We start from the raw sequence: 16,060 nt of genomic DNA, 5'->3' as shown, positions 1-16,060 counted from the left end.
CATCAGACCGACAGTCATTACACTTTCCTAGTAATGTCAATGAAAAACTTACCAGATATATTTTTGCATTGTATAGCTCATCTGGACTTAAAAAGAGAAATCCACAGCTAACAGAAAGCTCAAGAACTTCACAATGGTCATGCAATCTCCTGTTCCATTAAAACAACTGTTTATCTTCAGAAAATTATATAACAGGGAAGGAAAACACATAATTTAGTAATTCAGCAGGGGAAAAAAAAAAGAAGTAAATAGTCAAAAAAAAGTGTATTAAAATAATAATTATTAAATATTAAATAATTTAATTAAATAATTAATATTAAATAATAAGTAAGAAAAGTAAAAGTATTTTAAAAAATGTATTATGAAAAGTAAACCAGTATAGAACTTGTGGCCAAACTCTGATCTTTCTTGTATTCAGGGTATTCTGGAATTGGAGGATGTTTCCTGCCCATTTTTGCTGTAAGAAAATTAGGCCCTGCACATGGAGAGAAGGAAGCTTGCTAAACAAGCCATCAAAAAAACATTGAAATCAAAGAGCTTTGATTTTACAAATGATTTTTAACATCTATGGTGGGGTTTAGTTCAGGCTCTTTCAGACCCCTCTGACATGCAGGGGATCCCTTGTTCAACACTGACTGAGGTTGCATGATGTCCTCTCAAACTTAGTGTTTTGATAGCCAAATAGACAAAACTTTTCTTTTTAAAGTGTCTTTCTCACACCTGCTTTATGGTTTATGCTTTATGATTTGTCATCACAGATATAGATTATGGAGTGTAATAAAGGTGAGATCCTTAAGGAACACAGGGCTAGGAATCACTTTCTGATTTGAAGCGTTGGTGTCGCCATAGAACGAAATATGTAGAAAGATGCGTGTATACAGCACTATCCTCCTAACAGGATTATTCCTAGTAAACAGCTTATGCAGGACCAAAAAAAAAAAAAAAAAAAAGAAAAATGACTGAACAACTGTGAAGATTAGCACAGAATTATGAAAGAAATCCATTTGATCCATATCTTCTTCATTTGATGTTGTATTTTTTATCACTTTGAGACAAGCTAACACAAGATCCCCAGAGCTAAGCAATCCTGATTTCTCTAGGTAGCTTAAAACTATATAAAACCTTTAGAACTTGGCTTCTGTGTTTTATTTTAGCACCATATGATATCTAGCTGATGAAAGTCAGCATTAAAATTAGATGGACCTATGTACAGTTCCATCGGGGGAAGCTGTAACCCAGAAAGTTTAAGAAGTAGTTTTCAAAATAGCAGATCCCAAGGGCAACATGGTATATTCAGCAGGTTTGGGATTTGAATAATTATCAGAGAGGAGGTCCTCTGGAAATCTTAGGTACCAGAAGCATAAACTAGAGTCATGGCATATCACCTAACAAGCACAATATCACAGATTCCATCTTGACCTTTCATTTCAGTCACTGTCTAGGTGATAGAAAGGCTAAGTATTCACCTACACATAGCCAGATACCTGATCATTTGTTAAGGACTCCTTTTTCCCCTTGACACTGACCAATAATTTAATTCCTAAGAAACACATTTTATAATTCAGGACCAAAATTACTGTTAAATGGTCCATTCTTTGATTTAAAAAGATTTTAAACCTTCAAAGCTGACACCACTTGGTTGTAGTTTTGCTAAAATCACTGATGTAAATTGGTATCAGTTTCTATGAGATACCTCAATAATGCAATCATCTCAAGTGAATGTGTCAGCAGACAACTATATCCACTTAACAAAATGGATGTATCAGTAACGTTAATCCACAGAATGCAGCTCCAGTAACATGTTTTTGTGAAAAAAGAACTAACCCTCCACGCTCCTAAGCTCTTTGTAACTCTTATTTCCTTTTTTCATTGTGACTTTTTGCACAGATGTGCTTGCAGACTACTATACTTCTCTTTAATGGTTTACTATGGTAATATTATGCAAACATCCAAACCCTTCATAGTGAGATCAGGACTACCGCACGTATACATATAGACAAGGAAGAAGGCATCTGTTTCCTAAGGGCTTGTGATATAAATGGACACAAAAGTAGACACAAAAAGAAAGTGGAAGATAATGATTATAGCTGGTTGTAGTCACTGCTTAGCCTTTGTCAAGGAGAACCTGATGGACAGAATGCATCATGTTCATCCCTAATCTGCTTTCACTGGTTTTGCAACATTAGAGATATTTATATTGGGGAATAATTTCACTTGTATCACTTACACATTCATGTATCTTTGTCTGACAGCCTTTCAAAGCTTTATTAATCAGTGTTTCATGCAAATAGTTAAAAGCAGTGAAGCTGGAATTGTGTTATCATTGTCATAAAGCGAACAGTATATTGCATCTTGTTTATCCATCTGTCATAATGACACTATGGGAATTGAGTTGCTTATAATAAGTGCAATTACATAAGTGGTACTAACACATGTAGAGGATGCATACAGCTAATTTCCACATTTTCTTCTTCATATTAGACAATGCTAAAAGTTTCTCGGTGGTACATCTGAGTGCTTGTGGCCTTTCTGTCAGTGCTGAGATTCTCTGCTGCCTGTATCTGTCTGCAATGAGCATCTTAACCCTTAAGGTGGAGAAACAAAGTCAAGTAAGGTGTTTATGCCATACTTACTTTGCTGCCTGAATCTGGATAAGATTTGAGTCATATGCTATTATCCCAGATGACTATCATTCTATTGAGTTGTTACACTTATGAAACTCATTTGCAAACTGAAAAAGAGAGATAATAAAGGACATAGATTCCAGTTAAGAAAGCAAAGACAATTTGGGCTAACCTCCTGGATCTGCCACACTCTTTCTCTGTGGCTTAATTGTGTCTTTTTATGCTGGATACATCTCTGTAACCTTTGAAACTGAGCCTGAATACAGTCTCAAGCTTAAACTCATCTCACCTTCAAACTGTGTGGATGACAGGTTAAAGTCTGGGGTTTTGGTGAGCTCCAGGGCATGGTTTGCTGCACTTCACCACTTCGTCTTCAGCCCTGCACACACCCAAAAAGGCCTTCCTTCATGTGAGCTCAATGAAATCTCTGTAGTTTGTTTCTATTTTCTGCCTGAACCTCAATTGATTCAACACACATCTAAGAAGTGAACAGAAAGTTTGACTGGCTGGGATTTTTCCCTCTTGATGGGAAGGTCATGGGATTTTCTTGCTCTAGTTTAAACTACGTTCAGACATAAAAACTTTCAAAGGTGAAGTCTGATGTTTTCCTTACCCTGACTGAAATTCACAACATCATGCAAGTATAGGTAATTATCCTTAGAACAAGAGGAAAACAGTCCCTAAGAGTCAGAAAAATAAGTGCATCAAATAGGATTTTTTATTTTGACTTAGTTTTGATAGTGGTTGCTGAAAATAACTAATGATTTTTTTTTTTTTAACTAATGCAAAATACATTGATTGCAAAAAACACCTGAATATTCACCCCTCTGCATAGCTACATTATGTTAATATTCTCTCGTTGTCAGCACATCTTTACAGAGTAGGAGGGATTCATTAACTCCTGTGTAATCTGCAATCCAGACTGGCAGAAAGCAGAGGCTTCCTATACCTCAAGCTGGCTCAAGTCAAAAGTAAGACAAGTGTGCCTGACTCAGGCCTGCACATTGTGGTATAATCAGCTATCCCTCACAGAGTTAAAACCACTTTACTTTGAAAAGACAGTGGTAGGTCTACAAGGAATTGCTTCATTCTGATGCAAATGCTTCCCCTTCCTAGAGGAAATAAACATATTTAGTCAGTAAGTATGAAATAAATGGATCTCCTAGTGAGGGGTTAGTTTACCTTGCCCGATTTCCTGTTTCACACATTTTTCTCTGTGTGTATATATCTGCCTGTGTATATGTATATACATATGTATACATGTATGAATACCTGTGTATACAATGTAACATATATATGGGGATTTTCATGGTTTAATCCAGACTAACTTCCAGCCCAGCCCTCAGCAAGGACTTTCCAAAAGCAGTCAATGATACTGTGATTAAGGAACCTCTATTAATCCCATTTTCTGTTCCATGTCATTCAAAAAATATGACATTAGTGTTAGAAAGGCAGGCTTTCATAAAAACATGGGCCCAAGACTCTGAATCTCCTGTGCCTATGCTGAGAATTGAGCAATACAGGAATGTTCAGGACCTGCTTTTCCTGCAAGATTAAACCTAGAAATTCTGATGGCTTCTGAAAGAAAGTATATTCATTTCTTCCTCTTTTTCAGGGAAGTCTAAATTACAGCCTTGCCTTCCATTATGCTCATTTGGCTCCTTCTGTATGATAATTACAGCAAGGTTAAAAATGCCCTAATGATTGCATTAGTTTCCCCACAACTTTCCTCTTTTCACTCCTCTCCAACCTCTATCCATAATAGAGATTAGCGAAGGACAAGCAGGAAAGTAAAAAGAATGCCTGAATATAGGCAGTCATACCCAGCCCAGCTATTGCTAATAATAATTTTCTGAGTGCTAGCACTGGATGAGCCATTTGTCACGAATGATTTATTTGATGAAATTAGCTCTCTTTTTCACTCTTTGCAAACATTCTTTGCAAATGATGGAGACATTCAAAGTTGTTCATTATGTATTTAGGCCCAGGTGATTGTTTCTCTCCTCAAGCATGAGACTATGGGTTAGTGGTACACTGAGGTGGAAGTGTTCGATAGAGACTAATGATTTTGAATGCCTCTCCTTTTAACTGTCCTGTTTGGACACACAGATCATGACACAGCAGGTAAAGGCCCAAATCATTCTGAAAAATTGCCCCTTAAGGGATACCTTGGTTGTTCATACAAAATCACTAATTGCTTCTGAAAATCTATCCCAGTGACTATTCATTAAATGTCATTACTCACATCAGTGACATGGCAGATATTATAATTCTGTGACTTGAACGACTGAATCTCTGCAAAATAGAGACTTGATACTGACTAATGAATGACAAATAAAGCTGCCTTCTTTACACATGCAAATATGCATTCATACAGATAACGTTGTCTCCCTTCTGACTTTGGGTCTGAACTGGAATGTCTGTCAAACAGAGATGTTTGCTAAAATGCCTTCCCACCTTCTGTAATTTTTTTTTTTTTTTTATCCTCTAGTTTGCCTTGAAGTTTCCAAGTACTGTAAGGAAAGACTCTGGGTTTTGACCTCAGCTGGGACTCATAGTTCTTATTACGGTATGTTCCCATAAGACAGCCATTCTCCAAGGATTACATCCATCCTGTGACATCTAACTGTCCAGGGACCTTTTTAAGGGTTTCTTCATTCTAATTTCTGTGGCTTCAAAAGGAGGGCAGGGAGAGAGAAATTGCATTTCTTAGTGTATGAGTTCTCTCTTCAGGTCTGATTGTGGTTGATGAGATCACAGGAATGGGTTTTGCATTTATGCCAACCCCTCATGAAGTTCATCTTTCCATTGGACACTGGTGGACAGCTGGTTCTGGGACAGTAAATATGCCAGGATAACAGTACATTTTAGTAAGAATAGGGTATTGCTCAGAGACAACAGTGGCTGGCCCAGCTGGTGCTGACCACTGTATTTGGTGGGGAACCGTCACAGAGAGCTGACTATGGACCATGCCCTCTCTGACCTCTTTGACTGTCCTGAACTGCAACATACAATATCACTGGAATTAACCAGGGAGGAGTGTATCCCATGTAAGGCCTATTGAAGTCTCTAAGTAGTTTGTAGCCATAGCCATTGGTACTATTATTTAGTCAGGTGATTTATCTTTTAAGTCCAGTAGCTGTATCTGCCCATGATTGACATAAATGTCTTCATAGGCAGACAAGGTAATGTAATGAAACCATAATGACAACAGACAGTGGTAAAATAATGTAGGGAAAGGCGATGGGAAGGAAAAGGTGATTGTAGTTCTTTGTCTGCCAATAATCACTGCACAGCTTGACATCTGATTTCCTTTACCCTAATCTCAGCATGCATCTCAAAAATGCTACTGGCCATCAGATTATCCCAGCAGATCATTAAATTTTCTTATCTGCCAGACTTAGGTATGCTGTGGAACTATCCAAGGATAATGAGCAGCCTGCTGTTGCATTCACCTGTTTGGGGTCAATGTGTTTTATGAAAGCTTCCCACATATTCTTTCTAATGAATGAGTCCTTTCTTTTTATATGAGAGAACTAAGAAAAAAAACAACCCAACAAAACCCCCTTTAGGTTTCTTTTTTTTTACATGACCTTTAGGTTTTTTTATAAGAAACATGATATTCTTCAGACAAATTCCTGGTTATCAACAGGAAACAGCAACAGGTGATCCAAAAGCCACATACAGTGAAGTTTGTGGTAGTATGTGCTCTTCAAAATTAATATACATAAGTAGAAAGAATATAGATATTCTCTTTCCCTGAACACTATAGGGTTGGGGTCAGTCATAAAGCTTCCAGCTGCAATTACCTAAACAGCTGGATTGATTGTATTCATGGGTTAAATATTATTATTGCTTCTAGTGGCAAACTCAATATGGGTTATAGCAGTATTAATGCTGTTTACTGGTTCTAGGAAAGAAAACAAGTTTATCTGATCTCAGATAAACATTTAAATTAAAAAGCTTTCTCCTTCAAAAATGCATACCCTTCTTTCCCTGGTGGCATCCAGCTTTTCCTGCTCTTCCTTATGTGCTCATGTCCTTCTTTTGCTCTCCTATTCATATTCTCTCATCTAAGTCCTACAAATGGTTCCTTCTGCCCAAATAATAAGGCTCCAGACTGGCAGAACAAACTTGGATAGGACACTGGTGCTAAAAAACTAAATGCTGAATTTCAGCGACTTGTTGCTTGCACTGTCAAGCCAGTAATACTGTGACAGGAACAGCTACTGGTCTACTGCTGCCTGTCTTCCTCTCCCCATCGTGCAGGTCATCTATTGCTTGTGTCCTGAGCAGCATTAATATGGGCACTCAGCTGCCACTGGGGAGGGAGTAGAACTGAATGCCCATGTTAGGTTTTCTCACGCAGAACTAATGGACCCCTTTCTATACAGTCCCAGATGACCTAATCATGATCTACATTGCTTCTGAAATTACAAAGGTGCTCATATGATCATCATTACAGCAGACTCTGAACATACGCCAGAAATGAGAATATTTCTCCTCCTGCCATCTGTATGAGATGAGGTAGTGTGTGTTCCACTTGTGTAACAAACAGGGAGTAAATATCAAGTGACTGTTAAAAGGCTATAACCAAAATGTGTCAAAGAAGAAGTGGGGATTTAAAAGAAAGATCTCAGGGCCTTCACTCTTAAGATCAGCTTTGCTTTCGTCAAAGAGGAGAAAACATGTGCCTCAGTGAAGGGAGGAGTTAGAAAGGAGTTACCACTGAGACAGAAAGGAGTAATTACTATACATGAAACAAAGCCTTCACTCCATGCCAAGGCTTGCAATGCCTTCAATGGCAACCATCACAGTCATTTTGAATAAAGTCCAGATACACTAAAAATAAAATCAACAACTGAATTTTCCCAAAACCCAGGGTGCTCAGATCTGTGGCTGAGGATGAGCCATACTTTTTATCTAAACAGCTTTAATAGTGATTAATAAATTTACCCTAATAAAAATCTTGCTGGCAAAAAACCCTTAAACCTGACATTATTTACATAATTTCCTGCAACAAACAGCTGCGCAGCCCTCCACTCCGGTCATAACTTCTCAGTTGTAGTGCTCCTGCACCCAAACATTCACAAATCTTAAGGCACCTGCCTGGCACTTATGATACAAAGGAGCTTATGGGAGAGATGGGTCTCACCAGTGTGATTTGAAAACCAGTGGTGTAATTGGGGTCCAGATCCTGTAGTCAGATCCATATTGGTGACCCATATTGCGATGCACTGCAGGATTGGGCTCATATTTACTGACAGCTTTTAATTAGCCTGCATAGCTCATTTCCACATCTGCTTTCCTATAAACAAGCCACTAATTAGTTCAGTGAGTCAGTTACAAAGTGAACCAATGTGCCAGATAGTTTAAAGAGACACTGAAAATATCTGAAACAGTCCATTTAATCTTAATAATTTTTTAAAAGGAAAGCATGAAAAAAACCATCGCATATTTAATCTCCTTATTCTGAATTCCTCTGCTAATTTCAGAACACATAGTTGCAAAGTTGTGACTGTGTCAAAGACTTGTGTGTCTCTAGAGCAAACCCACTCTGGCTTTAAGCTTTCTGATATATTCTACTGCTTAGCTTTACTCAAGTGGTAGCTCTGGAAGCACTGCTAGCACTTCTAAAGCTTGATTATTCACCTGAAAAAGTCAAGTTAATAACATAATTTTCTCAATACTCCAGCCTCCTGGCCTAATGTGTTAAAGCAATACAGCTCTTAGCTTCTGGGCCAGAGCTTTGTATATGATCAGTATGGGGAAGACGAGATGTTTCTGACTAGGATTAGAAAACTTAAGGTTTCCCTCACCCACTGAGGGAAATGAGCACAGCTCACTACCTTCAAAAATGGGCCTGCACAGAGAAGAAAGTGTTTTTGCCCTTACACTAACATCTCCTGGGTGATTAGTTGAACACCTCTTTCAGAGCCTTTGGAGGAGAAAGCAGATACCTCATGTAGATGCATTAGCCTGGGACTGACTCGTACCCCTAGTTCCCAAAAGTCTCACTGGGCTCACACGTAAGTGAAGCACAGAGCAACTGGGTCAGGTCTTTCATGAGCAAAGATGAAACCTTGGTGTGTGCAGCCTTGGTGTGCGTGGTATTTAAAGCCAAAAGCAACAGACTTGGAGAGCTCATTAGGCTTTTAAGTTCCTCCTAAGTCTTAGTTTTGTCTGGCTAAATCCTCTATTGACTCTGACTGAAAGCCTCAGTGCTAGGCAGCTTTCCTCCCTGTTAACCTTGTGTCACTTGTAACAATAGAAGGTGAAATAATGTCATTTTTTAAACGTGGATTTTTGCTTTCCAGGCTGAGTGTCCCTTTAAAGCTAAGATGTCCCCCTGACACCTCTCTTTGATACAGCACTTAATAGCTATGCGTGATGTCTTTCTTCCACCCTCCTTACTTTTTAATATAAGGCTTACTACATGCTGGCAATTTAAACCTCCACTCTGCATTGGCAAATTAGGACGGCTTTGGTGAACAGTCTGTTTCTTTTGATTACTCCTCACCGTTCTAAGGGATTATGGCTGAGGATCAGCCACTTTCCCCTTATCACCCAAAGACTTCAATGGTCCAAACACGCTCTCCTTGCAGATTACAGTGGAATCACTAATGCAATTTTTACCTTTGATGCAGCACTCTATTGATGCTGAGTGATGCCGCATTAAAGCAACAAGGTGAGATCTCAGCACTGATTAAGCTGGAGCTCCTGAGAGGACATGTACCCCCGTGTGTGCAGGTGTGCAGGAGGCATCCAGGCATGGCCCAAGATGCCAGCTCAAGGAGCTCTCCAGAAGGCTGTTTTTCAAGCTCTGCTTCCCTGTACCCGCATTCTGGAAGACAATCACAGCCTGTTCAGCTGCTGAGCAGTCGGCTAATCAATCCGTCATGAAATCCGGATTTGCCAAGCATTGCCCTCTCCAGCTGGGATGGGATGCAGCCGTAGGGTGTGGATCTGGTCTGATCCATAGCCCAGGAGGTGCTTCCGCTCGCCTGCTGGGAGGGCTCGGCGAGGAAGCTCTGGACCCCCAATGGGAGGAGAGCGAATCAAGTGTCTGGCCCGTCCGAGACTTCATACCTACTACCTGGGGATGAGGCTGAGCTCCGGGAGCGGGACTGCAGCACGTCAGGCTGTGTCGGCACTACATGTGCCAGGATATACGTGTATATTTTAATTACGTGTATGTAAGTATGTAACGTATGTATTCATAAGCAAACCAACAACTGAGCTGGGGGCTCTTTAAAGTGTTTCATCCACAGCAGTACCTAAAGGCGGGGGGGAAGGAAGAAGGAGAAAAAAAGACAAAGATTTAATTTTGGCTTCCCCCCCCCGCCCCCCCCGGCATCTGATTTACTCCGTGACTCTGATGCTTATCAACAACGCGTGAAGATTGCAATAAGGATCCTCCCTGGGAGGCGAGGAGGAGTGACTTCCAGGGGGCTGGGCGGAGGTGGAGAGCAGCGAGGCTCTCGCCTATAAGGAGGTGCCCAGCACCCGGCTGCTGTTTCCCGTCCGCAGCTCGCAAGGTGAGTCGCCGCGGCAGTAGCAACCGGGGGAGCGGGCTCGGCTCGGGCGCTGCCGCCGGCGCTTGGAGCGGCTCCTCCGAGGACCGCGGAGGAGAGTCCCTGGGCCGATCCTGGCCCCAGTTCCCCCTTCGCCAGGACTGCCTGCCTGGATGCTGAATAGTGTAAATGAGAGGAGGAAAAGGGAGCGCACACAGGCTGAGAGGCTCTCGGAGACTGGGATCGGAAGAGACAGGCAGGCGGCTAGCTTTTCCCTCCGGGGCTGAACATGGATTCCCAAGTCCTCGGGGGCTTCACTCTGCTGCTCTTCAGTTTTTGGCACCTGGGATTAACTGCACCAAACTGTGAGTAGAAGAAGCGCAAGAGGTTGTCTGGGGTGGGGGCGAGGGTGGTGGCGTGGAGAGATAGGAAAAAACTCCCTGGAAATTGGGGTTATTGCAGCGTGACCTCTAAGAAAGTTAGCCCGGCTCCGGTTTGCTGATGGAGCTTAGAAATGCAAAGTTGCGGCCAGATGAAGAGATTCCTCGCCACCGTCCTGCCGGTGCGGATGTGGACGTGAGCGGGAGCCGCTGGAGCCTGCAACAAGCCTCTTAGCGGTTTTCTCTCCTTCACCGTTTTCTGCCCTTCCGCCGGCTGCGTTGTTCTGCGGCCAGTGTTGCTGGTGCCGGCCCTGGGACAGGACCGGAGCTGCGCGGCTCTGCTCGCCGGGCTGGCAGGGGTCGGCCCTTCCCGCATGAGTCGGGTGTGCGGGATTTTTCGGGCGCAGCCCTGCTCCAACCTGGCGGAGTCTCGCTGGCGGCACCGGGAATCCCCCTTGTCCCAGCCGGTGCCGTCGGTTCCCACGGGCGTGGCACGGTCCTGGGGCGTACTCGTCGTCCCCGCTTCCCCCGCAGCAGCCCCGCTGGAAAATATCTGTTCGCTCCCTCTTCCTCGGGAATCCCTTCGTAAGTTTCCTGGGTATTGCTGCTGGCCCTACGGGCGGTGCCAGCGGAGTCTGTCCCCGCAGGCAGGAGCCTTCCCTGCCACTGGGTTTTGCCATGCCGTGGGGGCGGGCACCAGCGGCTGCTCTCCAGGCGCTTCGGCAAGCTCGGTGCAGCCGGCGACCTTCGGCGCTGGTGGGCGTTGTAGCCGGAGAAGAGGATGCTCCATGGCCTGCCCTCCCCCGGGAGAGCAGCGAGTACCGGAGGTAGCAGAGCAGAGCCCCGCCGTGCGCGACCTCCCCCGCGGACGCGGTCCGTCGGGCTGCGCTGGGCGGGCGAGGACCCCGCCGGGGCGCTGTGGACGCTAGAGGGCGTTGCTGCTCTGCCGGCTGCCCCGCGGCCGGCTGCCCCGCGGCCGGCTGCCCCGCGGCCGGCTGCCCCGCGGCCGGCTGCCCCGCGGCCGGCTGCCCCGCGGCCGGCTGCCCCGCGGCCGGCTGCCCCGCGGCCGGCTGCCCCGCGGCCGGCTGCCCCGCGGCCGGCTGCCCCGCGGCCGGCTGCCCCTGTCCCCTCCTTCCCGCTGAGAAGCGCTGCCAAGGAAGCTGACGTTGAACCTTTCTCTATATCCTTTTTTTTCGTTACCTTTTCTTAGTTTTCAGTCAATTAAATTACGGTTAATATGTTTTAATAATGTTCACGTATACTAAATGGCAGGCGATTTAAGGCTGAAGCTTATCATTACTGATGCAGTCATAAAGTTAATTCCTAATGCTTAAAAAGAAACTCTGCATTAATGAGTTTTACTATTTCACGGGTGACAGTTTAATTTCCCAGTGCCAATAAACATTTCTATTGAGTACACACTGCTTCCTAAATATTTAGGAGTCAATCTTTTTAAAGCATAATGATCAATGATTTTATTATACTGTACGGATTTTACTTATTCATTGAGCAATGAATTAGCATGGAATCAGCTGTAAGTGCTTTCCCAGGAGCTGAGTGAAGGAGCCTGTGAATCTGTAATAGCTACAAGTTCCCTAGGAACCTTGTTAGGTTTGCATGTGAAGGTATCTGTGTGTGCGCATGGACCTCAGTAATTGCATCCAGTATGAAAATTCGTCACCTTCTTAAATAAATCATCTCTGTATGCTGGAGCTCAGGGAAGCTGTGCTCCTCTCCTCAGTTTTGGGTTAAGAAAGCTTATATATGAGGAGCAATGTTCAATGTTATGTGCCTGTAAGTAGCATCCTGAAGTATATTTAAATGGCTGCATAAAAGTGCCATTGCTTGTAAGGATTACTGAGCTCCTGGGTAGCCAGTAAACTTTCCAAAAGAAGTTACCAAATTCCCCAAATAGGAAGCCTGAGGGAGGCTGATGCCAGAAGCTGAGGTCCTTGTATCTGAAAGCCAAAGATCAAATAGAAAAGCATTACTTCTGTGCCTTTGTCCATTTGAACAGTTTGACCAAAGGAATCTCATTCAGATGCCTGTACTGGTACATTTACCATGGCTGCAACAGCCTTGTTTCTGACAGGTTTTGCAAACAAGAACAGAACTGGGAACAGGATTTTGAGTGGGCAAAGGAGTATGCTTCTGGGAGGAAGAATGCAACTTAGTTTTCTTCCTAATATTTAGCCTAACATTAATCTGTTGGTATTTCTTCTTGCTTCTAAATTAGGCAACTCTTAAAAATTATACTCCTCTCACTTAGTTCCTGTAAAGTAAAAGCCCTGAGTAAGTCAAAAGCTTCCCCACTGCTGAGATATTTGATTCCAATTTCATCTTTGGTAATTGTTTTTAATTAAACAAAAAATTGCTAAAGAATCTGCTTTGAAACACAGCTACAGGCTAGGGGTCAGTAGACATCATTAGAAAGATCAAAATTAGCAAATGTTAATAAAACAGAAGAAATTCCTCCCACTTTGCTTTCTGCAATATTTTATTGCATTAGGTAAATAGAGTGGCAATAGGATTTGTCCCCAGGATACTAATTACTAGAAAATGAATAAATGGCCATGTACATAACACTGGAAATCTGGTGCATATGATATCTGGGGGAACAGAAATGTCTACATTTATCAGGCAGACAAGGAGACACAAAGCCTTGCCTGCTATATAACAACTTAGTTGCCCTTTAGCAGCATATTCTGTGATCTGGAAACATTAGTAGCTTTGGTAATTAGTAATTAGTAGCTCTGGACTTGCCATTGTTGAATACATTTTTTTTTTTTTCCCCTCCCCCTTTTTTTTTTTTTCCTTTTTGGAGAGAGAAGGAAATAGTGAAAATATGGAAAGAGAAATGAACTTGTGTTTTTCCCAACCCTTTTGACGTAGCAGTTCAGGGCTAGCTTGCAGCTGCAGAAGAACACTGCAGGAGCATTCCTGGTTACTGATCCTCCACCTGCTGTGGTGGTGTTTACCTTAGAAATTTTTCCTTTTGTCATTTTGCACATTGTGGTCCCCTCCCCTTATTTTTATCTTTCTTGATTGACTTTTCTCGTAAGGCCAGAAAGATGCAGCATATTAAAACACCTCCTGGACAAGTGGCTGCTTCTAACTCCCATTGTGAAAGTTATGATCAGAACGATTGTGTTTCTGTTTCTGCATACAGCCTCTTCCTCTTCCCACAGAATCACTACATTTATTATCCCAGCTCACTAGCACTTATTACCTGATTATGAAACTTTCAAACTTTGCACTTAGACCTGGTCATATGTGTCAGCTGAAGCTGCAGAAATGCAACACGCAGTACAATCAGATCTCACGTTGAACTTATTGCAACACATAGTCAAAGTGTGGTTCACTACTCTGCAGTAGATTTAGATGTGGTCTTACAGAACACTGTCTTTAATAACTACTCAGTTAAAAGGTACGTGGTGTGTGTCTGTATTTCTGTTTATTTTGAAACGGGGAAAAAATTAAGAAAACATTTCTTGGTCAAGGAAACTTCAGGCAATGAAAGTGTTCACTCTGATTTTGGTACTCTTCTGCAGTGATCTAAATTGATGGTAGCTGTGCAGGAGTTGGACAAGTTTAAGTGGAAACTTACAGAGAAAATTTAATTCTGGATACTTGAGGCCATCAAGATTAGTAGGTGTGTCTGGGACTTGTAACAGCATGTATGAGACCTGTCGGGTCAGCAGTGGTAAAGATGAGGTCTCTTAAACAGTGACCTTTCTATTCATGTGGTCAGAAATGCTACACTAAGTTTTGAAGAGATCTGCTGAAATAGGTAGATTATTGATCATCTGATCTCAGTTTGTGGTTCATTTGCTTGCATGCTGAGTAAAGAGGGTCAGACACATATCTGACTCTGGTACTTCAATGTTTTTTACAAGAGCATAGTTTTTAGACCTGCTGTCCTCCTTTTAGTTCCATACAGGGAGAAAGAAGTATAAATTTTAGCTTTTTTTGTGCCTTCAGATGCAACAAAAAATGATACAGATTAATGAGATTTGAGAGAAAGGCTGTGAATGACCCACTGCCGATCATTACTGCTCTTGCACTCTGTCATTATCTAGCTTTCAATCAGTTCGACTCAACTAGCATTCCTTGACTTTGCATCAGTCTTAAAGCTGGTCTTTGCGTGGACTACAGCAGTCCTTGGATTCTGCATCCACTAGGCAGATGGCATTGCTAGCTAACAGGAATCTCTCCAGGGTTATTATCTCAGTACCAAGTCTGCTTGGACTTTTTTTTTTTTTTTTCCTGTTTTCTTAATGTCATGCAAATGCAGCAGGATTTTTTATATAAGTTAACAGCAAGAACAAATTGTTTTGTTTTCAGATGTGCTGGTACATTTGTACAAAGTATAGACTTCAAGTGGAAAATATGGTGATTCTGGGTAGAACAACACACTTGTGAAGCTCTCCCAGCACATAGAAACATAGAAAAGTTAGGGTTGGAAAGGACCATGGGCAGGGACACCTCACACTAGACCATGACACCCAAGGCTTCATACAACCTGGCCTTGAACACCGCCAAGGATGGAGCATTCACAACCTCCCTGGGCAAACCACTCCAGTGCCTCACCACCCTCACAGTAAAGAACTTCTTCCTTATATCCAATCTAAACTTCCCCTGTTTAAGTTTGAACCCGTTACCCCTTGCCTTGTCACTACAGTCCCTGATGAAGAGTCCCTCCCCAGCATCCTTGTAGGCCCCCTGCAGATACTGGAAGGCTGCTATGAGGTCTCCACACAGCCTTCTCTTCTCCAGGCTGAACAACCCCAACTTTCTCAGCCTATCTTCATACGGGAGGTGCTCCAGTCCCCTGATCATCCTCGTGGCCCTCCTCTGGACTTGTTCCAACAGTTCCATGTCCTTTTTATGTTGAGGACACCGGAACTGCACACAATACTCAAAGTGAGGTCTCCTGAGAGCAGAGTAGAGGGGCAGGATCACCTCCTTTGACCTGCTGGTCACGCTTCTTTTGATGCAGCCCAGGATACAGTTGGCTTTCTGGGCTGCGAGCGCACACTGCCAGCTCGTGTTCATTTTCTTATCAACCAACACCCCCAAGTCCTTCTCTGCAGGGCTGCTCTGAATCTCTTCTCTGCCCAACCTGTAACTGTGCCTGGGATTGCTCTGACCCAGGTGTAGGACCTTGCACTTGGCATGGTTAAACTTCATCAGGTTGGCATCAGCCCACCTCACAAGCGTGTTGAGGTCCCTCTGGATGGCTTCCCTTCCCTCTGGCGTATCAACCGAACCACACAGCTTGGTGTCATCGGCAAACTTGCTGAGGGTGCACTCAATCCCACTGTCCATGTCACCAACAAAGATATTGAACAAGACCGGTCCCAACACCAATCCCTGAGGGACACCACTCGTTACCGGTCTCCAGCCGGACATTGAGCCATTGACCACAAGTCTTTGCGTGTGGCCATCCAGCCAGTTCTTTATCCACCGAGTGGTCCACCCATCAAATTGATGTCTCTCCAATTTAGAGACAAGGATGTTGTGTGGGACAGTGTCGAAGGCT

At 43.1% G+C, this 16,060-nt stretch overlaps 1 protein-coding gene across 1 annotated transcript in view; it reads left to right on the top strand.

Annotated features, from left to right (window-relative positions):
• Positions 1-10,427: 10,427 nt before the first annotated feature.
• Positions 10,428-16,060, top strand: part of CNTNAP5 (contactin associated protein family member 5) — a gene marked incomplete at its 5' end in the record, with an annotated part of 321,557 nt that continues 315,924 nt past the window's right edge. Inside the window, one exon of the mRNA XM_080622097.1 lies at positions 10,428-10,503. Coding sequence (XP_080478223.1) covers positions 10,428-10,503 — 76 coding nt within the window. The remainder of the gene's footprint in view (positions 10,504-16,060) is intronic.

This window comes from Psittacula echo (genome assembly GCF_963264785.1).
Source record: "Psittacula echo genome assembly, chromosome: 6".
In the NCBI taxonomy this organism is placed as follows: domain Eukaryota; kingdom Metazoa; phylum Chordata; class Aves; order Psittaciformes; family Psittacidae; genus Psittacula; species Psittacula echo.
This window is presented reverse-complemented; position numbering and strand designations above follow the sequence as displayed.